The 25,406-nt window shown below is 43.5% G+C and overlaps 1 protein-coding gene across 4 annotated transcripts; it reads right to left on the bottom strand.

Moving 5' to 3' along the window:
• Positions 1–7,610: 7,610 nt before the first annotated feature.
• Positions 7,611–23,073, bottom strand: CNDP2 (carnosine dipeptidase 2). 4 transcript variants are annotated; one of them, XM_076330080.1, is made up of 13 exons: positions 21,555–22,730; positions 20,453–20,537; positions 20,284–20,373; positions 19,151–19,294; positions 16,470–16,632; positions 14,792–14,880; positions 13,671–13,871; positions 13,065–13,149; positions 12,335–12,495; positions 10,200–10,364; positions 9,536–9,677; positions 8,765–8,912; positions 7,611–8,322 (listed from the first exon to the last, which is right to left on the bottom strand). In XM_076330080.1, exons 3-13 carry the CDS (start codon positions 20,341–20,343, stop codon positions 8,253–8,255), a joined length of 1,428 nt encoding a protein of 475 aa, XP_076186195.1. In that variant the 5' UTR covers positions 20,344–20,373; positions 20,453–20,537; positions 21,555–22,730; the 3' UTR covers positions 7,611–8,252. The 4 variants fall into 4 exon arrangements, with proteins under 4 accessions (XP_076186195.1, XP_076186194.1, XP_076186197.1 ...); XM_076330079.1 differs by lacking the exons at positions 20,453–20,537; positions 21,555–22,730 and adding an exon at positions 23,041–23,073; XM_076330082.1 differs by lacking the exons at positions 20,453–20,537; positions 21,555–22,730 and adding an exon at positions 23,045–23,048.
• Positions 23,074–25,406: the final 2,333 nt, after the last annotated feature.

Below are 25,406 nucleotides of genomic sequence, written 5' to 3'. Positions count from 1 at the left end.
CAATTACCTGTCACATCCTATAGGAACACTTTCACAAAGCAGGCAATGTAATACAGCATAGTTTTCTATTAATTTAATACTCAGTAAATCTGGTGCTCCTGTTTTCCATAAAAAAACCCCTCAGATGTGTTTGCTACTTTTTAGTGTATTTCTATTTCAAACCAATCAATGCATGAACTTATCTGCAGTTAAAGTCACCATTTTATTCTCCCATTTCTCATATCCCTTCCTCAAAACTCCTATTAACTTTAAAAAAAAAGGACTTCTGAACTGGTCTCAAGGTATTTAAATTCCACCTATGAGTGTCAGACAACTCCAGGTAAAGCTTCCAAAAATTATATGCAGCTCTACAAAGTTACAGAAGTTCATAACCAGCCAAATTCCATTAAACATCATTTCCAGATCAGTGCAAAGGGACATTAGCAGACTAAAGCCTGGAAGCTAATAAAGTCTGGCTGTCCATACTCTAGGAACATGTATCTATACATTCACTTATACCTTTCTCATGAAGCCTTTTACTTTATTTCCGAAACCTGCTCTCTACCTGTCTTTCTCCCCAGTCTCTCCACATTCAAGTTATCTTTATTCACAGCTCTTTATATCGAAGTTCTGTTGCCAGACAACAGAATTGGTAACCAACGTGCGCCCGAGCTCATGATGCAGTCTTCCCCCTTCTTGATCTGTACTTCTGAATCCATCCAGTCAGAATTAAAACTGCCTTAAAATAATCACAAGCAGCCCTATGCCTCCTTGTACAAAGGTTTAGGATACGGCTGACAACACATTACAGGATATTTCTGAAATACAAACAAGAGTCAAAGCTGTGCAAAAATAAATCTTTTGCTTTCTTTTTATTAATTCTGTTTGACAACCCATTCCTGAAAATGACATGCAGCTTATACTGTATTTTGAATTTATATTGTATTCTTACAGCTTTAAACTTGAGTCCTCCAGCTAAGTGTTCAACACACACAATAGAAAAACATAAAGAAATTCGCCTGGAACCATTTCCGAGTGTCTTTTGTCTGATGCCTTTAACTTCTGGCATTTCTGCAAATTAAAAAGTATATTCCAGTGGGCTTGCAGAAATAGCTGCTCTTCTGCCGGAATCTTTACAGGTTGCTATTCACTCAAATAGTAAAAAGGTTAATGGAGAGGAATTTGGAAACAAAAAGTTACCTTCTCCCACTCCATTTAGTGTTATTATACTGTTGTGCCAGCTTCCAAAAACTGAGAACTATTGCAGCGGCAACTGCAGGGTAAAGTTGAAATTAAAGGCCATTGCCTGCTAGCATTTTCCACGTTCGCACTAGAACTCCCGCCTCGGTACAAAAAGTAGAAGAGACTCAGTCCAGTCAACGTATGACCATCACATTATAAAGTGAAAGCCTGGTCATATTCCTGAGAAACTCCATGGGTCCCCCTGGCAGAGTTAGCTCCCCTCGTATGAATTGCAGGAAAAGAGAGCAGAAGAGGGGGAGCAGAAAGAGCAGCAGTAGTAGGGAATATGGGAGGGAACAAAGGCCAGATATTCTGTACTCTGCATGTACTGTGAAAGAGTCCATCAAGAGAAACAGAATTTTTGCATTTAAAAGGTTTCTAATGATGCACCAGTACACAGTTGATAATGGAAGAGAGAAAGATGTCAACCATTATTAATACAGCGAGACAGTCTAAAACAACACCTTATCAAAGGTGTTCTCATAAAGAAACAAACACTATACAGCATTCTAGCTTGCAAGTGTCTTTTGCAGCCATTCTACTACTTTAACGCTTTAGTTAGTTTAGTTATATTGTTGCTTTCCAAGTTGCTGCAAGTCTAAGGAGGAGTTTAATAGGTTTTCTTGAAATTAAGAAGCAGTATCTCAGAATTCTCCCTACTAGCATTTAAAACAGTCCAAGAGAAGGCAGCATTTATTCTCCAGTCTGTAACCTTGATGCTACTATTCACTGCACAGACATTAAATCCATTAAGTAGTTCAGAAACATGAAATTTAATTTCATCATATATCTTAGCAGCTATCTTGAAATTCAGGAATTGGCTACAATTTTACATATATTAACAGCTCAGATTTGCAATTCCATTTACTTACTCTGTCCAAAAGAGCAAGAAAACAGACCTCCAAAGATTCACCTTTATATAAAAATGCTAAATGTCTTGACATGTTTCTGTTTATGTATAGATAGTAACAGCAGCCTTCAGAGGATTTGTCCTTAAATGCTGTTCATACATATTGCTCATGAACTCTTAAACTTCACTAAGGCTAGCCATTCAGTACAGAGCAGCTGATTGACAACTGTAGGGCCCGTGTATTCACAAGCAACAGCTAACACAGGAGTGTCTCTGTATGAAGGCTTTCTTGAGTATCCAGTAACTGAACATATTTCACTTTCAAATAATATTTGGCACTTTGCGCTGTGGGTCAAATCTGTTGCTATAGATTATAACTATATAGTTATTCTTAAAGTTATCTTGGTGGACTTAGCTTTTACTTTTTGCGGAGACCACACACCCTCTGAGGATGCAACAGGTCTCACAATTCAAATGCACTGCTGTCCTGGCTTCGGCTGGGTTAGAGTTAATTCTCTTCCTAGTAGCTGGTACAGTGCTGTGTTTTGGATTTAGGGTGAGAACAATGTTGATAACACACCGATGTTTTAGTTGTTGCTAAGCAGAGCTTACGCTAGCCAAGGACTTTTCAGCTCCCCATGCTCTACTGACTGAGAAGGCTGGAGGTGCAGGAGAAGCTGGGAGGGGGCACAGCCAGGACAGCTGACCCAAACTGGCCCCAGGGACATTCCATACCATGTGATGTCATGCTCAGTACATAAACTGGGGAAAGCTGGCCGAGGGCGGTGACCACAGCTCAGTGACTAGCTGGGCATCGGTTGGCATGTGGTGAGCAATTGCATTGTGCATCACTTGTTTCATATATTCTTTTATCATTATTATTATTTTCCCTTCCTTTTCTGTCCTATTAAACTGTCTTTATCTCAACCCACAAATTTTACTTTTCCCCCCCCGACTCTCTCCCCCATCCCACTGGGTGGGGGGAGTGAGCAAACAGCTCTGTGGTGTTTAGCTGCCTGACGGGTTAAACCACAACAGCAGCAGGACAGCTGCTTTTCCTAAGGAGAGCATAGCACAATAACGATGTCAGAAGAAGCTGTTCAACTGTATTTGTTATCTCATTTTTCAGTCTAAAGGGCAGAAATGTAAGAGGTCCATGGGCTGTCTCCATGATTGAGAAGAACATAAGCCTGCCCAGACAGAAGGAGGACACTGCATACCAATGTGTCAGCATCAGCTGGCCCATTTCATCGGCATGCATTTTAAGCAATCCTCAAGAAATCTCAGAATCCCCAAGGATATGCAAAATTAATAGAAAGATGAATATTTAAAAGTACTAGCAAAACATATCTTAGCATTCAGGGTTTGTCATAACCTAACATCATGATGTAGAATGGTATGATCAAGCTAGCAAGGGACTAGAATCAAAGTTAGCCACTACTAAGCTTTCCTGTGTAGCCTAAGCAGATTCTCTGGAGTGATTTAAATCCCCTCCGTAACTTTATTAATTACCAGGAAGGTGATTTATTCAGATTGACTTCTCATAACATAAAAGCATATTTAACACGAGTCTATTTTATTTTAATTGAATGAGTTCAGACGACACTGAAAAAAATTCATAAAGTTTTTAAGCTAGTACTTTGACAGAATGAACAAACTGGCATACTTTATCTAGATTAGCTCTGTGTTATCTCCACTCTTCACATTGCTTCAAGGTCAAGATCACAAAGCTGAAGTTCTTGAAGTTAAGACAGTCTATCATGTAACCTTATGGAAAAATAAGTTTTAATTTAGTTAGTACATCCAAACTCATTATGCTAAACCAAAGTCTGTTTTGCAAGTTAAAAACAGTTTCAAATTAGGAAACATTGTGCTTGATAAGCCTAAAATGGATTGCCACATAGTTGAAAAGCAGGGCTGTGTTTTTAATCTGTGTGCTATTGTTTCCCAGTACAGCAAAAATAAAGAAAAGTGACATTTTAAAAGGCAGTTAGGGCTTATTCATTTAGGGATACTAGCTTGTAATAACTCCAGCTGCTCTTTTAAGTGCATATTCCGTATCAAGATGCACTGTCATGGATTTTGCTAAAACACAAGAAATCCAGTGAGCAACGAGGTATTACAAGCCAGAAGTCTGCATTCTCGATTTTGCAGTAGTTTCACCCTGTGGACAAATGATTGTAAAATGCACGTTGTAGATTTCCCTCCATTCTTGGAGTGGGAGAACTGGAAGTACAAGACTTTCAAACAGCAGCATGCCACTGACCAAGAGATTTCCCAATTTATCTCAGGAATCAAGCTATTATTCCACATTAGGAAACAGGACAGAAGAATGTGTTTTGCTTTCGTGGCACATAGATGTTCCTTTTTTTTTTTTCCAGCTGCCTATTTATGAAGTCACCTTTCCTTCTGCAAGTAATCCTCCCGGGTCCCCAGAACTAGTTTCCAGGAAACCGCTGCTGCTGACTTAAGTTATTTAAGCAAGGGAAAAAATAGCAAAGTGAGGATATACAAACCTTCACACCATCTTTAATAAAACTCCAGCTTTGAAATAAAGCAGTTGGGCAGTTCCATCAAGTTTGACTGGAAGGGAATCTGGACAAGAAAAGCAACGTTATCTTGGGGTTGGGGGGCACAGAGAAGGTAGAAAGGTGATCCAGCTACTTTTACTTTAGTATTTGAAGGGGTTTAGCATACTTTGGCATTACTTAGCTAAACAGAAGCTTGCAAAAAAACCCCACCTTACCAGTTTACAGCCACATGCCATTTGGGTCAACTGGCAGTAAGCCGGGCTCCTACCTGGTTTACCCTTAAGAGGAAAGTGGTAGACAAGTAAAGAGAACACCTTGAAGCAGTAGTCTAAGCAGTAAGTAAGCCTGAGCTAAGCAGGCATGTGTTGGTACCCCTGATAGGCCCAGGCAAGAGTCAGACACTTATCAGATTAGAGAAGTTCATAACCACATTTCTTTTGATAGCCTTGCTTATGCTTACTTGTAAATAGAGCTGGCACATCTCTACTCAGGAAAACTGGAGATTGGAGCTGTTCACATTTGTAAAGCTGTTCCAGGCATAACTCCACTCCAGACAGTGGTGGCTGTAAGCAAAGACCATGAGGAAGAAACTGCAAAACCGGTCAGAACATTTTTCCAGTGCTTACCATCGCATAGGAATTACTTAGCACAGTAGGAATACACAGCAGCTACGTAGGCTAACCAAAGCCATCTGAAACATCTGCAGTTCTGCCCTCCTCCTGGCAGTACTTCCCCCTAAGCAAAGATCGGTCTGGCAGTTAAGTCAGTTCACTTAGGAATCTTTTAATGAGCATCAGTTGAAGGATATCAATTACACAAGCTTTCATGTTATATATTAACTGGAGCTGGCCAAGCCTTTCAGTAAACTGTGACAGGTAAAAACAACGCTATGAAGTTGTGTGTGGAAAACACCAAGCAGCCTTTGTACACCCAGCAGATGGTGCTGTGGGGTTCTGTGCTTCACTGAGGCATTTGGGTTTTCGCGTTTAGCTCACACTTTGTGTCACATCAGACACTTCTATATTGTACGATAGCGCTGTTATTCCAACAACTTGGGCTAAGCAGACTCTTCATACGATGCACAAGCATTCCAAGATGTAGCAAACCAGATCTCTGCAACAGATAGTTTTCTAGAAGTCTTCAAGGAGTCAGGTTTGAAGCAGGCAGGCTACAGAAATAAGCTGGCACCACTAGTCCTTTTCGCCTGTGTTGTTCATTCAGGCCAAGTACTACTGCTTTTGTGGTCACCTTAGGCAGCGGCAAGAGAAGCTACAGCTAAAGCAAGCTCTGCTGCAGCAAGGTAACAAATACTGATGATTTCCGACTTTAAAATTATACATCTAAACAAATCTGAAGTCCCATTACGTCTCAAAGGGCCCATTACTTCAGCAATTTACTCCTGCATGCTTAAATAGGCCCCTGCATTTTGCTCAGGCCAAAGTCCCATTTTAATCTCCTTTTTACAGGGTTCTGGCACTCACCCCTTGCCAAAATATTTCTGTCATCTATCCAACAGGATCTGCTTCCCAGCCTTTTCTACAAACCCCGTAACACTTTCTTCTGTTTTGGGCATCCTTCACAGCTCTGCCATGCTGTACTTCTTCAGGAAGCGTAGGATCTGGTGCAGTGTCTTCAGTGCAGAACTTGAGACAATTAAGTGATTCTCAAGAAAATAGTTACAAGTGAAATAGGACAGCTACAGACATGCTCTCTTTCTGAACATAGTTCATGACATTATCAGCTTTTCTCCTGCCCAAAGCAGCTTTTTCTTTATGTTGTGAGAAACTAGTATTACCTCAGTCCAGGAACTAGATTTTAAGTTTTGATGCTTTTCAAGTTGATAGGTAGAAAATAAGCAATATAAACTCACCAACAGCCAGGGAATTGTCTTTTCCTGTAAGTTACCCCATTTAGAGAAGTCTGAGGTGTCAATTTAGTAACCGAGGAAGCTGCTTTAAGACACATTGACTGCTAGGACTAGTTATCCTGTATAACTAACTGATCTCAGACAGATGACCTTCAAATATTCAGGCATGCCAGCCTTGTCCTATGTGCAGGCCACAAGTGGTATCAGAGTAGTTCCACTGTCACTGAAAGGTGAGAACCTAGCAGCCCACCACCCAGTGTTTGTACAGATGCTTGTGCTAGCCAGTACTGACACACACATGACATGGGTGTCAGCCTGTACCCCAGCTGCAAGTGCAAAGTCTAATGGTACCAGATTATCTCCAGCCATCAACTTCCATGACAAACCAAACAGAACAAAACAAGGCGGAGAAGCTTTAGAAGCTTCACAGTGAGAACAGAAGACTCCTCCCTGCCCAACAGCCATCCACTATTAAGACTGCAGATCAAGCAACAGTGAAAACCAGTAGACAAGACATTCCTGCCTCCCGCCCCCAAGGGAGGAAGCATCACATGCTGCTCCCCTGTTTCTCAGGCTACAGGACCGCACTGCTCTCAGGCAGTTCTCAGAGCAAAGCATCATCACTTGAAATACTTACCTAGCTCAGCCTACAAGTGCTGCTCAGGGAATTCAGAAACAGTGAGCCAAATCCATTTCAGATTAGCACACATTTAAGAGGGTTTGGGTTTTTTTTTTTTGACATAACAGAAGTGTTGGAGTTGAATGTTTCCAAAAGACAGCTTGAAGTTGGATGTCAGTCAGTAGTTGCAATGGGTGATGCTCTTCTCTCCCCGCTTACGCCTACGAATTCCACGCACTCCCTTGTGTCAGTTGTGCTACAGTGTGATGACCTGTCTTACAGAGCCAAAATGGAACATTTTCTGAGCTTGTTTTCCCTCAGAAGAGCAGGATTTAGCAACATCTGCTTCAAGTCAACAAGCTGTTACAGAGCCAGAGCCTAAGGAATAAAAATTTGGATTCCCAGGAAGTACAGTCATGTTGCTCATCTGTCTCTATAGCCATAGAAGAGTTCCTCCCATGTTACCTGAAGTTGCTTTCCCTCCCGAGTCATTATTTAATACTTAGAGACCAACAGCCAAACTCTAGAGCATGAGTATTTATTGTCCTTTTTTAGGGAATACAAAGGCAGCTTTACAAAAAGATGGCCAGTAGTCATTACCACGGTGAATTTTGTTATAACTCAATTCACTGTAAATTGAAACCTGCAGGCAGGTATAACTGTAAGAGACAAACTGCTCTTCCAAATCACAGTTAGCAAGATAGATGCCTCGCTACAGCTTGAACACATTCCAGTATAGCCCCCGTAATCTGTCACTTTGACTACTTCCAGGGCATATCCAGGAATAAGAACCTTAAACTTGGCTGGCAGTTCTGCAACTGATTGGCTGCTTGAACAGTGGAGAGCAAACTCTTCCTCCTGCTTTACAGGAAAAGTAGATGAATACAGCAAACCACAACTTTGAAGTGATACAGAGGGGACAAAGATGCAGTTGAGGACTGCTGGCCAGATAAGGAATAGTCTGCATCATTTGAAGCAAACATTTAAAGAAATATTTTTGGTATACAGTGTTCTTTGTCAAGTGGAACTGCATGCTTCCCTCTCCCCCACCAAAGCAGTGGAGTGTTGGTGGAAAAGAGGAGCCATGTAAGACTTGGTAATTTATGACATTTTATAAGAAAAATCAGACTTCTGATCCATAAGCCGGAAGGTAGGGGGTCTAACTCAGTCCTTCAGCTGGGAGACTTCATAAAGGTATGCACCAAGCATCTTCACCCCCTGGATGTAGTTGTACCTGGAAAGAAGATGCTTTCGTTAGCATCGTCTTGGTTTGAACTGTATTTCTAGCAGTTGTGCTTTTTGCAGTATCAGTCCTCTGCACGCAACAGACACTACAGGCATTACCATTGCAGGCAACAGGCACCACTCCCAACCTCCCTGCATCTCCCCTGGCAAGAGAGAAATGCCACCCTTGGGGTAGGGGGTAGCCAAGCTTGGAGACCAAAATACAAAAGACTGCTTCTGGTTTCAAGCGTATAAAGCAGAAGCAGTAATGAGATCAAGATTCAGCTACAAACTAGTTACCCAACCGGTCATTCTCTACTAGGGAGAAATGGCACTTTGCCTTCCAGAGAATTGAAGAAAAGCAAGAGCTCAATTCTTCTTGGTCCTTTTCATAATACATGCCAAGACTCACAGTACAACTCAGCCTGGCACAGGGATAAATATTCTCTTACCTATTTAGCTTCTCATTTTGAGAGTGGGCACCATCATCTGCAGCTCCAACAGGAAGCAGCATGACATTCTTCCCTGTTGCTTCTTGAAAAGTAAGGGTAACAGGAATGCTTCCTCCCTCCCTTGTCAGGTCTGGTTCAACTCCAAAAACTAAACCAAAGTGATACTCTAGTCAGTTTGGAATTGTATTTGTTTTTCCAACACAGATCCTTACTCCTGCTTAAGCAATCAAGTACCAACCACTTCCGTACCATGTGCTGGCCAAATCTTGCTCTGTTTTAATCCGCCAGACCACAGAGGTTGCAGAATTGTGGCATTTGCCCCCCAGATGTAGTGCTGGAGTACTGTCGCTTTCAGAGTTCAGTTACACAAATAACACTTCATCTGAAAGCCTGATTGTACTCCAACACAGAAGTTAGATTTGCTCTAGTTGCCCTAGCACAACTGATTAAGAAGGATGCTAGGATGACTAAACTTTACAGGTTTTGGCTAAGCAAATGATCTGAGCTACTGACAGTCTCATCCTTATGCAAAGGCAGCACCATACCAATGGACTCGTTCCAGTATAGTAGGAATGAGCTTGGTATCAAGTTTCTTTCCTTCCTGTACCTCAGACTTGAGTTTAAGGATTGACATGACATGCTTCCTTACTTTGTGAGCCAAACTTCTTACATAAGTGCAGAACACTGCAAACATGACCTCCTCAGTATTTCTTGAGGTCCTGGAACAAGAGCTGTTTAGTCCTCCCAATGCCAAGTGGAAAACCCACTGACCTGTTTTCATGGCCCTCCTACCAGCCATGTAGTGGGGATGGTTGAAGTCTGACACCCAGGGTTTTCCACCATGGCCTAAGTATACTCTGAATTTGTTGGGGCTCTGCAGCTCTGCAAACTTTTTGCTCACATAGTCTTCAACCTATAAGAAAGATTGAACAATCTTATCCACTGTTAGCATTTCTATAAGCACTGGTAAAGACTGTATACTAAAAGCATCTTAGGGACTCGCAGGACACTACTACTGTGCAGCAACCTTTTCTTATTACTATTACTTCATATGATTCCTATGTATCTCTGCTCTGAAGTCAGAACATTTCCCTTAGGCAAGTTAACAGTATACTGTAGAACAGTCAGCCAATATGTCAAATTCTTATGCTTTTGAATATGCACTTCTGACAATACAACTGCCCTACAATTAAATCAGCATTTACTCCTGAGCCCTTTCTTCGAGTTAGTTGAGAGAAATTGAATAGCCAGGCCACAACGGTCCAGTGTGGGACCATACAGCGACTCCCTCAATTATCTGAGTTGAGATGCAGAACAGGGAAGGACAGCAAAGTAAGTAACTGGAACCCCTTTAGAAACCCTCTTCCCCTAGGCATGGTGAACAGAAGTTTAGAGACACTAGTTGTTTTGAGACCATCAATCCACTTCAACATACATGCTTCGTGACTTCTTCAGGAGTCATGTTTGGCACAAGTCTGATTGAGAACTTGCCAATCACTTTCCTAGGAATCACAGTCTTGGCTCCAGAGGCTGAGAAGGCTCCTTCAATTCCATGGAGAGACAAGGAAGGATATCTCCACCTATGCATAAGGATATCTCTCTGCAGAAGCAAAGGGAAAGATGCAAGATGCAAGGTTACGTGAACTTTGACAGAGTTCCCCAAAGTAATAATTTCTTCATTCTAATAAAGACTTTGCAAGAAACAGTGCTTTCTCCCACAGACAAATGCAGCCCATTCAAGACTACTCAGTTACAAACAGAAGCTGTTACTCCATTTTGATAGAACAGCTGGGTTTGTCAGCACCTTAAGAGATTCAGTAGCTCTAGTTTGGCTTTCTCCTACTTCTGTGGAACTTACAGGACATGACCAGTCTGCTTCTGACAAGGACACAAATACCATTTATAAAGGTGCTCAAGCACAGTGCATAGGGAGTCTATTGGAAGCTCTGGTCCCCACTGCCTCAAATCAGGCAGGTGCCTTCAGAGTCCCATGCTCATGAAGATCACAAGTTTTCCAAAAGCCTCACCACTCTGCAGACAGGCATACAGTGAGCTCCTATTTTTATCATCAGTTGTATTAAACTGCCTGAACTCCACGTTGATTCAAGTGAGCACTATTGCCTTTTTCAGATACACTTCTGCATTTCCTCCTTGTTGCTGTGGACACAGCTGTTCAGTACACTGGATACTGTGAATTCAATGTATTTGTGTCCTGTATAGCTACAGTATCTCAAACGAACTTCACTGCAGAGATTGAGGAGACTTAGAAGTTTTGTGGGCTTTAATGTTAACATTTTGTTTTGTTCCAGGTACAACCTGCCTCTAATCTTCTCTCAAAGAGAATTTAACTGTCACTGTTCAAATCTTTCAAGCAGATTGTTTCTCACCTGGAGATTACAGCCTTCTCTCCCATATCTCCCCTTAGTCCTAAGACCCTTCTTGCATGCAGCTTAGTTAGAACTCCCTTGGTAAGTTAAGCTAGGATTTCAGTCTAGCTAAGACTGAACAGCTTTAGCTCAGTATCATACATGAAGAGCATCTTGCTAGCTCCTTCTTATATACAAGCTATATTCCATCCATTACTTTATAGGACAAGGCTAAACAAGGAAGCCTGCGTGCTCTCAGTTGATATAAACCTGAGCATGTAAAGACAAGGTTGAGGATATGAAATTGTTACTTATACCTATTTGAGTTGAGTCTGAAGTCTCCTCCTGGTAGTACTAGGACAGAAGACAGACCTGCACATGTAAACTTGTCTTTTACAACACTTGTTTCTGCTTTTTAGGATAGATGTATTTACATCTAGGGTTTAATGCTTTAAAAAATTAGTATGTAATACCTATACCTTGCAAGATTCAATGCTGTTAAAAGCATTCATTTGGAGAGCTTCCAGGATGAAGATTTGATAAGTGCAGACATGAGTTTATTGAACTTGAGCCTGTTCAAAGACTTGGGCAGCTGCCTAGTTCATGGCTACAAAACAGTCCTTGCTTGCCAGGTCTAGGAAGATGTTCAGTATGTCAACCTTGAGTTCATCACAGCCAGGTCTCAAGCTCTTTTCTCACCTTATGAGAAGTCATGTCTATGAGCAACTACTTTATTTCTGATAACCCATTGAACTTCTCACAGATGTAGGAAATCAGATACTTTGTGTAGATGTGGTATCTGACTTCTGGAAAAGTGCTAGCAGTTATTATCTAGCATTAAGAGAACAGCACCAGATAGCTAAAGTTCTGTACAAGTTTGAAATGCTACTTTTACATAGACTAAGGAGTAAATTTAAAGTTGCCTAGACTGCTTGTCTTAAACATGGGATAACCTAGACTAAGTTTCCAAGCACTTAGCACTTAATACTAGCAGTTCCTCTGCTAAGTTAAGTATGTAGTCAACTATACAGTAGGTGAAATTATCTTCAAAGCAATCTCACCATTTTAAAGACATCAGATGAATTCTCTGCCTACTAAATTACCTGGTAACTACACAAGTATCCACAGAAGCTTGTTTGTCTTCTACTGATATAGCTTGAACCAGCACAGCTAACCAGGGTAGAAAGGAAGGAGTACAGTATACCTTTGCATCATGCAATAGTGTTGTTGCTCCTACATCTTTTGCATATTCTTCCAGGTCAAAATCAATCTTCTCATATAGTGCCAGCTCCTCATCAGTAACAGGTGCCACTGCTTCATTAAGGCCTGGGATGAGGATTTTCCCTTTCTTGTCTATAAGAGAACCTGTAAACAAGCACCTAATATCACGATTCAACCAGAAGAAACAAGATGTCATTGCTGGGAAAGCTTTCCATGGGAAATAGAAGTCTTTGCCTTCTGAAAACTCTGCAAATGTAATAAAATTCTGACCTCTGCCTCCCACAGCCTGTACCACTAAGCATGGAAGGCACTTATGGAATTCTCAACTATCCAAAACATGTACTTCTTGCAACTGCATTTAATTCTACTTCTACATATTTGGCTGGCTGTTTGAAGTGAGGATTGCCAAGGACTTCAATATGGCATCTGTAGAAGAGTTTGCAGAAAAGAGCTGATTTAATTAACATACAAGTTTGCAGCAAGATTTTAGGGGAAGCTAAAGTAGATAGACAACTTCCAGGCAAGACCTTCCTCATATTCCTGTATCTAAGGCATCAGCCTGTTTATGTATACCTGGCAAGCACCATTTCATTGGTCATCGCTTTGCTAGTGTAAGCAGCCCTTAGGAAACCCCTCACTGCAAACAAACTCATGCTTTAATAGCTCTTACTCCCACTTTAGATGCATTCAGTGAAACCTGTGTGTTTTCTTACCCATTAGAGTAATGAGATCTGTCATGGCCTCATGTACCGAACCACCATAAACTCCAGAGTGAAGGTCTTTGTCACTACATTCCACCTGGTTTAAAGTGAATTAAGATTCAGGTTAATTTTAGCATGAAGACACTGTCAAATGCTCAGAACAGACTTTTACCCTAGCTTTTTGCTGCATGTATTTTGAAAATGCATCTGTTTTTGAAACCAGACCACTCAGTTGTAGTACATTAAAGCAGATATGGTTTTTATTGCTCTGTGGAGTACAAGCCCCTAGTACTGACTGTCCCAACCTCGGAGACTTCAGTGGTGACATCTCTTCCTGCACTCAAGGAAATATCTGAAGATATCTATGCCATGAGAATCCTCCAGTGAAGGTGCTGGCTTGTCTTGCTCATACATTTGAAAGCTATCCCTCTCACCCAAGTGTCATATAGGACAGCAAAAGGAAGGATATTTAGACAATTAGTAGAAACAGTTCTACTGAAGTAGTCAGTTTCACCTTTTCTGAAGAAAAGCTATTGGCATGAAAAAGTTAGAGCTACCATTCTCCTCCAGTAGAAAAATCAGCTTAATACCAGTTTTGCAGTGTATTTCAGCACTTACCTCTATGAAGTAGTAGCAGATACCCCTCAAGCCATAGGTGATACAAGGCTTCCTCTTGCCTAACCAGTAGTTGTCAGAAATACAAACATAATCCACATCTTTGAAGAAAGTGTCCTTCTGAGCAAAAATCAGTTCATCAAGGCCTTCAGATCCTGATTCTTCCATACCCTCTAGGCAGAACTTAACATTTACTGGAAACTCCTTTGAAAATGAAAAACAAGAACAGATTAAGTATGTGAAAACACTGGACTCCTTCAGTGATCAGTAATTTTCATCTGTCACATGCAAAGCAGAAAAATGGACATAAGTTAGTTCCATGACAGTGGAATTTGTTAATTATACACAAAGTATGACAAAGTTTGGACTGCACTTACATTGAAGGCACTTACACCACCCTTCATTTGATGGAATTCAAACTCTTCAAAAAAGTTTTAACTAAGCTCTAGAACAACTTGTTCCCAATCCTCTTAACTGTGAGAACGCAGCCGGAGATCTGTTGCCAAAAGTAAGTCACAGGGCTAGGAAAACTAATATTAACCACAGAAATTGCATGCCACAGTAGGAGAGTCAGAGCCACCCTGTCTATCCAGTCTACCATATTCTATGCCTAGACAGCACTTGAGAACTGATAATTCTTCTCACAAGTAATAGCAACTTGTCTTGCAAGATAAAGCAGACATCCTGAGCTATTTCTGATTGTACTTTTTCTTGAACAGAAACAGCAAAGCTCCCAGTTTAGTGTTACTAAGTTAATCCCTTCTTAGAGCTCAGTGGCAGTGAGACATTAAGCTTTGCTAAAGGCCAAGCTAATTTGACATCCTTACATGAAAGTGATCACATTTGATTATTCCTCCTGCTCCAGATGCTTGCATATGTATTTTACTTCCTACACATTTCATTAAAGCGCAAATGTTTAAAGTGCAATCCAAGCATCTACAAGACTAACTTGTCAGCAAGTCAACTCAACCCTACTGGGACATCAGGGAATTTACAGGACTATTGTATCATTCCTCCGATCAGCTGAATAAGCAGGCTTGCCTCACAAGGGTTTCTGGCTTGGGTAACATTTATTGCTAGACTCAGCTGTATGTAAAAAAGCAGGATATATTTTGGGCACATACCTGGTTAGTTTGTTGATAAGCCTCCAAGGCATTCAGCCAGGCAAGCACTGGACCTTTGTCATCTGTTGATCCTCGCCCATACAGCTTTCCTGTAGAAACAAGATACAAATTAACCACTGTGGAGAAAAATTAAGATGAAGCTTCAGTCTTGTCTTGCCTGCAGGACAAAACATCCTTTTGGACAAGCTTTTTAGTCCTGCTTATATTAAATTTCACTTCTGATTCTTCTGAAGTAGCAGTTTTACATCCCACTTCATATACCCACGCAAGTGGGATAGGTACAGGCCTGCAATAGTTCTCCCACTTCGAGCTACCCCACCTCTTCCCCCAGCTGCTCCCCGGACAGGAGCTGAACATAAGCCTGGAAAAGATGTAACTCTGCCTTGGGCTAAGTTGTTCCCATATCCTTCGCTATAATATAATTTTCTACAAACACAGAAGTAAGGGTAGAGAAACAAGCTACCTTCTTTTTAAGAGAAACCTATCCAGTATTAGCTTCAATTCAGTAATTCTTTGTTTGAAGAGTAAGACTTCAGTAGCTAGTGACCAGTCACTTCTCTGGATTCTCCAGATAAACGTGAATCTCCCCAGAAAGGGCTTTAGTCAAAAAAGAAGTTTTACAGGCTACAGGGAAGTCTCAGGAAATGTAGCACATGGGATCACAGCAGAGGCAGACATCGCTGCAACTCAGAGCTGTAACTACAACCCCTAAGCACTAGGTGTAATCACAGTGACAGAACAGGCTGGACAGCTTGCAAGATAAGGAGCCATTGGTAAATACGCCTCCTACACTGCCAGGCTGCAGAGATAAGCCACAGCCTGAGGCAAGTCTAGCTCTTGCTATCAGATGAGATAATCCAACTCAGTAACTTTGACTCTGCTGCCTATAACCAAGTGCCCAGGTAGAAATACTAGGTACAACAGATACTTCTTTTCTTGGCAATGATTAATACTTACGCAACAAGAATGGTTAGTGTCCTTTTATTCATATGACCTTTGACACTTAACACTGAGCAAATGAAACAAGGAAGAGGCTTGGTTGGTAACACCAGTTTTAAATAGAAAAGAAAGTTTCAGTCTCCTCTTGGCTACCGGCAATATGTTGTTTCAACAGGAGTTACTGCACAATTTCTTCATCCCCATTTATGGGGGACACTTGTCTGGGCACTAGCTCTGTAAAACACAGCTTCCGCAGTACTCGTTGTAGCACAGAATGCAAAGGCAACTCAGGGAGGCTGCTGTACCACTCCTGTCTCCAGGCATGAAGAAGCTGTTTTGAGTGTTTGTCCCCTGTAACAGTTCAAAATCCCTGCAGTCTGACATGACCTTACAGGCAGCAAGTTGTGAACAGCACAAGAAACTAGTTCCAGAAAGCTTTCTGGCAACAAATTGTTACCATGGAAGGTAGTTAAGACTTTGCTGTAGCTACAAGGAAGATAACATGTTAAGTACAACCTCGACTATCAGAAAAGGAAACAGTCCCTGAGAGCAGCTGAAATTTTGCAGCTCTACTTGTTTACCATTTCCCCTCCTGCATCTTTTCTCAACAGTATTAAGTAAACACCCATGTCTGTTCTTATTCTCCTTCCCCTTTTCAATCAAGGCTACAACTTTAGAACAGTTAACACCACACTTGTCACAGAAGTGCTCATCAGTTTGTGAAGTCCATCGCTCTTACCTTCTCTTTCTACCAGTGTGAAGGGCTCACTATCCCAGCCGTCCTCTAGTGCTGCAGGCTGAACATCCAGGTGACCATATACACACACTGTCTTTTTGCGTGGATCTGAGCCAAGTGTTCCCAGAACAATTGGCGGTAGAGGGATCTCTGATCCATCAGGCAGCTAGAAATAGGAGGCAAGAAGTTTTATGCAAGTGTGGAATGTCAGAGCAGCACATTTTTATCAGATGAATGAATTACTTTAACATTACGGAGGTTATGAGATTAGGGGCATAGACAGCTAAACAAAACTAAGCTACTTAAACTGATTGCCAGAAGCAGTATGCCAGTGAAGGCATGACAGCACTATGCCAGTAGAAGTTTCCTGACAGGTCCCAGTAATAGTCAAAGTGTTCCAAGCCACTCAGAACTGTTAGCTTTAAACAATCCTTCATCAGATTTTAGCAGAGCAAGCCGTCTGCATGCCAAACTGCCATATCTAATGCTGACCTAAGCATAAGAGATAAACTTCATTCAATATTGCATTCTGCATTGCTTGTCACTGCACTTTCATCCTGTCCACAGTATAGCTCTAGACAAAAGTTTCCTGACAGTGGTATCACTGAGTATAACACGTGCCTACACCCAAATAAGGTCAGCGTAACAGCTGTATTTCTCTATACCAGCCTACACTGTTAGGCAAAGGGCAGAGCAGTGCTGATGAACTTAGTTCAAGAGTTGAACTTGGCTTAGTCTTTTGGAACACCCCATAAGCAATTATCACATGCTATTCTCAGTCAGCATGTATTTCCCTTCCAGTGAGCTAACACATACTCCTAGACACTGTTCAGCAGATCAAGGTCAGTTTTGATTTTTTTGCTCATATGGGCTCCAAGCTCCAATTTTTTATCAACAGGTCACATGGCCCTTAGCCAGCTGCAGCGCTAAGTGATTAAAACATTATTGCAAGAATTTACACTTACAATAATCAGTACACAGTACAAACTGCTATGCAGCAGTAAACTAAGTTAGACCAGACAAGTTCACCGCTCACTTTACATTGTCCTTCACTGATATAGCAGCAATGTGCATAATACACTGACTAGTTTTGTCTATACTTAATATAAAAGTAAATACCAAAGTTAACTTTAATCCAGCTGCAAGAGTTTTCTAAATAGAAACATTACTAGTAATAAACTCTAAAATCAGTTCTTGCCCCCAAAAAGTTACACTGATGAAAGGAACAAGTTTGTCTCTGAATTAATTGAAACACTTTTGATGGGATTTTAGGCTGTAGGTAGTAGCAGAGCAAGACTTATCCTACAGATTCCCTCCCAAGAGGGCACACGAAGTCAGCTGCTTCCCTGCTGGGACCTGTAGTGCTACAAACAAGTGTATTCCAGTTGCCAAAAGCAAGAACTGCCCAGAGGGTCCCGATACACATAGATTTCACCCAGTCATTAACACCAACTACAATGATGATCTAAAACTAGCAAACACTCCACTACAACAGGATTTTGAATGCCACTATCCAAACGCTAGTCTAACAATTTTGGTATGGGTCTTATTCTGTGACATGTAGTGACTAGACACTTCAAAGGAGGAGGATATCAAGTGGATGGTTCCCTAGGATGAGATTATCATTATCATAAGCACATACCTTTCTCAGGTGAAGAAAAGCAGTCCAGATAGCTAAAAATAAGAAGGGGACTCATCCTATTAAGGATCCTTCTGCATCTGGTAAGGGAGCAGTGCAGTCTTGTGACAAATGTAACACTTCTGGAAGAACCTAAAAGTCTTTTGGAAGACTTACTGAAACTTCAGGCAGTATCTTTACAACCTATGGTAAGGTCCAACACCAGCCTGCTGTTAAAAACGTCTAACGTTTGTTTGCAGGTGCTCTGTTCATGTTCAGTTAGAAAAGTATTTAAAATACATTTAATACACAGTCCAAAATGTAATACAACGTGCTTAAATGATCTGGATCTGAAGGTTTACTACAAACAAAGGTTTTAACAGGAAGCTCAGACTGTGTGGCACGAAAGACATTATCCCGCACCCCAACAGGCTACTGCTTTTCTAGGCCACTATGCACAAGACCCTTGTGTGGTGATCCTGACTAGAAGACCATCAGCCATCAAGGAATTAGTGATCCACATAGTTAGCCTGAGTACACCCAAGCCTGTGCTGTGCTATGCTGCACACACAGCTTCACCTTCCTGCCTGTATTGTGCTGTGCATATCCTTGGGCTGCATGATAAACTTAGCCAGTTGACTGTAGCGCGCAGGCAGTTCCCACTTGTACTGGCGATTACACCACCTGCATGTCCTTGTCTTTAAAAGTGCAGCAACAAGTTCTCATGTGAATATCCCTTTTCTTTGGCAGTGGAATCGAACAGCTTGAATAAATAAAATAATATAAATAAATAACATTTCCATAAATGGGATCTGCACAGCATGCTGCATGCTGATTGGATGCCCGCTAGATGCCACACAGCTTGGGATTCCCAGCATCTGAAGGGTCTTAAGATTATCTATACTATCCTCTTTTTATAGTGGTAGCTCTAATAAACAGCATTTTAAATGATACTTTATGGAGCCTAAGTGCCTTTCTTACTGGGATCATAAGAAGCCAGTCTGGTGCAAAACACCTTGTCTTCTCAAGAGAATTTTTCTAAGCTGACTTGGAGATGCTCGCATACCTTTTGTTTCCCAATATCCATAAGTTGGGTTGTGCCTCCCAGTCGCTCAATATCCTTCGCAGCAACCTCCATCATGCATCTGATTTCAGCCCTCTTCTCCGGCCATGCTGACACACTCTGGATTGCCACCCATTGAGCCAGCCGCTACAGAAAGACAGAAGAGTTAAAGGTTTCACTACACATGAATTATGGCATGGGAAGCACTATACAAATATAACACCTTGCAATTCAACACCTTGCAATTCAACTAATACTGTTTTAGTCAAGCTTAAACTTGAGGAAATTATCTCTGTCCTCTGCTCAAAGGAGTACTCTAACCATTGATATTACACTCAAAAGCTCTCTAAAAAGCTCACTTTCCCACAGCTGCCCCTGCAGGTGTAGCGCAAAGTCTATGGATACAGAAGGTAGGCTTAAGAGTATGACAGCTTGTGCATATTGTGCCTTTCTGGTTGCCATTCTTTAAGAATCCAAAGCCAGCTAATGTCCTTCAGACTTCTCAGAAAGGCTGCCTTAGCTTCCCCCCCCCAATGTGAGATCAGTGAGAGCAACTGTCAGAATTCAAGTTGAACACTTGGCATAGTTCTTGCCTTGGAGTTTACAGTGCTATACCATCAATTCCTTCACAGGCAAAAGGGATTGCAATACAAAGTGCAATTAAATAGCAGGTTAAACAGCAAAGTACAGAAGGTAACCTCTCCTTCTGTCCCCCAACATGAACAGTTTCATATGAGAAAGCTTTATTCCAGCCTTGTTTATATCTTTCCTCTCCCACCTCAAAAGGGGAGAGACAGTATAAACCTAGTTTGGCATTCAGGAGCTAGCGTCAAACTTCTACCTCTAAGTAAGTCACTGCTTGCACTATACAGTAATAGAGCATTTCCTAATAAGTCTACCATGGACATGTATGTCTTTGAACAGAACTATGCCTAAACTTAAGAAACAAAGTTTTCTGGCTTGACTCAAACCAGTCACACCTGCTGCCTGCTCCCCCCCCTCCCCAGTTACTTGGCATTACTCTATTATTGGGCATATTATATAGGTGTAACAACAAGCTTGAAGCTGACCACTATCAGCTTTTAGTATCGCATAGCTATCTGTGCTGCAGGACAAAACTCTGAAAGAAAACTTACCTGAATATAGAGGTCCTGGTGTTCATCAATGTATTTAAAGAGTGTTTCAAGAGCAGACATTTTCTGACCAGAATGGTGTTGCTGAAGATTCTGTGACAGAAAAATAATTTAGCCTTCACAGGTTTCAGAAGCAACAGTCAGTAATCAAGCAGCCACAGAAGACTTTCACCTTTCAACTGCTAATGCCGCACAGCAAGCTGCGTGAATATAAAACTTGAGGCCGCTCCCTCTCACAAAATCACACAGTGAAGTGGCTAAACAAAAGTATATTTAATCTCAACACCACTGTTTCTGCCTCTCCCCCCAAAATAACTTCAGAAGTTAAACTGAGGAAGCTTGTCTATAGAGATACTTCAATCAACTCATGCATTTCACTTTACTGCAGAATTACAGGTAAAATATTACTCAAGTGAAATCTACTCTTTGAAGCTGCACTTTATTATAACAGTTCAACTAACAGCGTGCCATAGGCTTGAATGCTAGTAGTTAGGTCCAAGAAAGCATCACACTTTTACTTTGTGCTTTACAAAGGAGGTTAGAAGCAGGCAGCTTAAGAACTATGTTTTCTTCAGCTTCAAAGTCCTAATCTGCCACTCAGCCTTCCCAAAGAAGGTCAGAGTGAAGCCACGGAAGAGAAACAAGCCCCAGCAGGCCATGAGCAAGTGGTCAGTGACTAGTTCAGTGCTACCACTTCCTTGTTTTGTTTTAGTTTCAACTGAAGCTCATGTGAGAAAATACAAGACCTCGCCCTCCTCAGTTTCTGTCTTCCTCACCAGTCCAAAATCCATATGTAAAAGACATACTGTCCACTCAACCAACAAAACCAACAAGCTTAAACTTAGTTCTCAAGTCAAAACTAAAGATACATCACCTCCTCTAAGCCGGGAAAGTAATGAGCTTTATGAACATGCCTCTGAAATCCAAGCACCTGGACTATAAGAATAACTCCAATGTCCGTGTACTACACGGAACAAGCATGCTCAGCAGCACCAACTGCCATGATTCAGTATTTTGCTCAGTCAGCTTTATGCCAGATCCTTTAAGCCTTTCTTCCACTTCTATATGGAAGTCACAAGACAAGTACGATAGTTGTTAAAACATTTGACTGTCTTAGAATTTCTTGAACAGCTGACTACTCTACATAGCTGAAATAAATACTTTCAAGCTGCAGGTTGTCCCACACAACATACTGCGATATAAGCACATCCTACCAGCCCAAACCTACAGAAGACTTACAGAACACATTTTCTTTCAAGCAGGGTTGTACTTACACAGATCACTGATGTTTGACATACAAAAATCCTTTCACTCACTGAAGATGGCTTCTATACAATTTACAGCATCCATGAAGTTTAAATTTGGATAATGAGTTTTAATCATCAATTAGAACAATCCCAAACCGCCAGACAGCTCAAGCATTCTCTTCAATAGTCATGAATGGTGAAAACTGAACACCTTCAAAAGGACTATATAGACATAACCAAGTCAAAGCAATGCTTCCCACTGAAGCCTGGTTTCCCTAATGAAGCCACCATACTCATATACAGTTAGACCTCAGGCATGATTCGTCTGGAGCTTTTCAGAGAAACCAGTACACGGGCATGAGCCCCATGCATCTGACACTCCCCTTCACTCAACCAGCTCCTAAAGCAACATCAGGGCTTTAGCTTCACAGCACAGATGCAAAATACAACATAATACATGGAAGCTGATATTCTGTCCAACACAAACAAGATCTGGACTACTTGCTAAATCAGGGACTACTTTAAGTATCATCTTAAACAGTTAAATATTCTTAAAAATTAGAGAGGCATTGAATCACTCAAGTCTCACTGTAGAGCTGCAAAAGAAGTCTGCCCCAGACAGCTTCAAACTTGGAAAAGCAAATGTAGCTTACTGCACAGCACAAGGCTGGATATTACTTCCCCTCCCCTCTTAAAAGTCAGGGCTAGAATTTCCTGTAGGTCCTTCAGACTGGAGAACTGAATCCTTTCTACCTGCATGGAAGAGGCTCCACAGTTCTAGCTTTTCACAGCACTGTAACAGTTGCATTATGCAATAAGAGAACCCAAGGGACTGCCAGTGCACTATGACAACTTTGCCCTCCTTATCCACGGGCAAGGTGACCACCCCAGATGAGAGCATTCGATCAGGTTAGGTCTGTAGCCATCACAGACCACTCGCCGCCCTCCACAAGCCACTGAAAGGAGCGGCATACAACCCCACATCCACATTACAGGCCCTGTTCTTCGGGCTGAGGTTGACTGAAAGGTCAAGTCTGGAACTTCACAAGGTTTTGCAGCAAAAGGGGAAGTTCGCCACGGCCCCCAGCTCGGGGACTGCAGAGCGGTAAGGAGGCACGTCGCAGGATTCCTAAGGACAGGGGGAGGCTCACGGGGAGCGACAAGAGGCGTGAGGAAGGGGACGGGGGGGCAGAGCAGCTTCCCTCAGAGGAGCAGCCATGGCGCTGCCGCGCCCCGGGAGAGCCGGCCGGGCCGAGACGCGAGGCCGGGCCGAGACGCGAGGCCGGGCAAGCGCTTCCTACCGCGGGACACCGGGCAAGGCCCGGCGGGGCCGCCGCGCACCCGCCGCAAGGCCGCGGCGCGGAGGCAGCCGTCGGCGGGGCCGCGGACAGGCCAGGCGCGGCCCTTGCGCGCCGGCCCACGGCGCCACAACGCGAAGGGGACGGGACCGGACCCGGCCCGGCCCGGCCCGGCCCGGCCCGGCCCGGCCCGGCCCCCCCGCACCGCCACTCACACACCACACGCCGCCCCGGCTCCCTCTCGCAGCCGCCGCCTGCCGCCGCGGCGGCTTTAAATACCCCCGCGGCGGCCCCGCCCCGCGCCGCACGCCGCGGTGGCCAATCCGCGGGCAAGGAGAGGGCGGCCCGGCGGCCTCGCGCGGCCCCGGGGCGGGGCTTGCCGCAGGACGGGGCGGGGCCGCGGCGCCGTCGTCCTGCCGGGGCGGGGGGCGCCGCTCTCCAGCGCCCCCAGCGGCCGCGCCGAGCTACGGCGCCCCGGGGCCCCGGCGGGGCGGGGGTCACGGCGGCTCTGTCCTTCTGCCTGGGGGCATCCCCTCGAGGTAGCCGAGCGCTAATGAACTTCCCACTCTCCAGAGAAAGCTGATGAGCAAGGACGTAAATAATATGAGACAAATATGAGAAACAATATGGGAGGTGGTAAGGGGGAATATAATATGGGAGAATATACTATGGGAGAAATTTGGGAGATCGTGGCCAGAGCCTGTCTGGACAACTGAATTATTCCAGCCAAAGATGGGAGTGTCCTTATGACTACGTTTGTGGTTTAGATAGATTAGATAGATTTAGATGTGGCTTAGATAGATTAGAAAAGGAAAGTGTGATATGAACGGTAAGATGCAAAAGTGAAGATCACCTAGTGAAGAGTTTCCTTAGCTCCTAACAGTGCTGGAAAGGCATAAAGTCCTTCCAAGTGCAGAAAGATGAAAGGTCAGGTAAGGCTTGCTGTTACCCTGCGCCTGACCTAAATTGAAGCAAGGCCTTACAAGATGGGAACTGCTAAAGCTGCTTTTGTTCATGAGCAATTGAATAGCTCTGATACGTATAGCTGTTAACTATGTATGGATATAATAATTTGGTAACTAATATTGTTTCATGGACATTCTTAAAAGAACGGTACAAATGGTGGTTGGCCCCAGGCTGTAGTAAAATTCAGTTTGTTACCTGAATTACTGAGGGAGGTTCACCGCTCAGTCAAACATATTGGGCAGTGTGGTCCTCGGTGCCACAAATATTAGGAAATGTGCTGATGAAATTTGCTGAGGACATGAGGCCGGGATATGGAGTCAGGACAGAGAAGGAAAGTGGAACAACGTGATGACCCTGAGGATTGCAGAAATAAAACCAGGATGAAATTCAGTAACTGGGAGGTCATGAGCTGGAGGTGAGTGAGAAGGAACAGGGCATACTAGCTGGTCATGGGAGGCCCATGAGCTGCCGGGAGCTGCCATGGGAGAGAACTACATAATTTGGGAACTCAGCGGGTGGTGCCTGGGGGGGTGAGGTAAGTGCTAGGACCTTGCACAGGGCTGTGGTGAGTGTTGTCCCACGTGGACTGCCGGGCACAGCTCCAGGCACCCATGGACGATGAGCTGAAACCACAACAGCAGGTCTCTGGGGCGCTGCTCGGGTGACCAGAGAAATAGAGTCTCTGAGCATACGTATTTGGCTTTACCTACAGAAAAGACTGAGGAATGATGTGGTTGCAAGCACTCTTTACACTGCAGTTAATGCACAAGGGGGAGGAAAATAGTTATCGATAGCGGCTGTAAGGGCCTGAGGGCATCCCCTCCCCTGCAGGTTTGGCTGCCTGGGCTAGGGGCCAGCCAGGGATGGAGCAGCGAGGGCTGCCCCGTCCCACCGGTGATGGTGGGGAGAGGCTACCAGGCAGCCCGCGGGGAGGCTGCAGCCAGGGCTGCCCCCAGCCTGTGGGAGCTGCTTTTGGCTGGGCTGCCGGTGCTTGGCCCCACCTGAGCTACAGCTCCCACACCATCACAGCCCTGCCTTGGCCTGGCCATGGGCCATGCTGAGCTGGGGATTCACAGGCCGACGCCCGGCCCAGCCTCAGCCCGTCCCCAGGGAGGTACCTGGTGCCCGGGGCTGGGGCTGCCCCGGTGCCCCCCGGCTGCCCTGCTCCTGTCTGGGGGGTGGAAGAGGCCCTGGCTGCCAGGCTCTGCCCTGACGGACCCCCATGGGGAGACCCCGCCGCTCCTGGCACCCCGGGCCCCAGGGGGCCCCTGGCAGCAGGACACCCGGCACTGCTCTATGCTGGTGGAAGAGCAGGTGGCAACATCAACTGCACATGGACAAACGTAGCTTAGAAACAGGAATAAAGTTTCTATCCACACTTACCTTAGGGAAAACCTTGTGCAGGAGCAATAGGAAAGAAAAAGATAAAAAAAGAATAAGAAACTGCTTCCAAAAAGCAGTTTGCTGCATTTATGAAGGGTATTATGTGACATGACATGGGATGATTCCTGGTGATCTCTTTCCATTCCTGTGTTCCTACATGGAAATAATTTTTGGTACTTTTTTCCCACATCCAAAACAAACCCCACAAACCAAAAATACAAATCAAGGACAC

This window comes from Aptenodytes patagonicus, chromosome 2 (genome assembly GCF_965638725.1).
Source record: "Aptenodytes patagonicus chromosome 2, bAptPat1.pri.cur, whole genome shotgun sequence".
NCBI lineage: Eukaryota > Metazoa > Chordata > Aves > Sphenisciformes > Spheniscidae > Aptenodytes > Aptenodytes patagonicus.
This window is presented reverse-complemented; position numbering and strand designations above follow the sequence as displayed.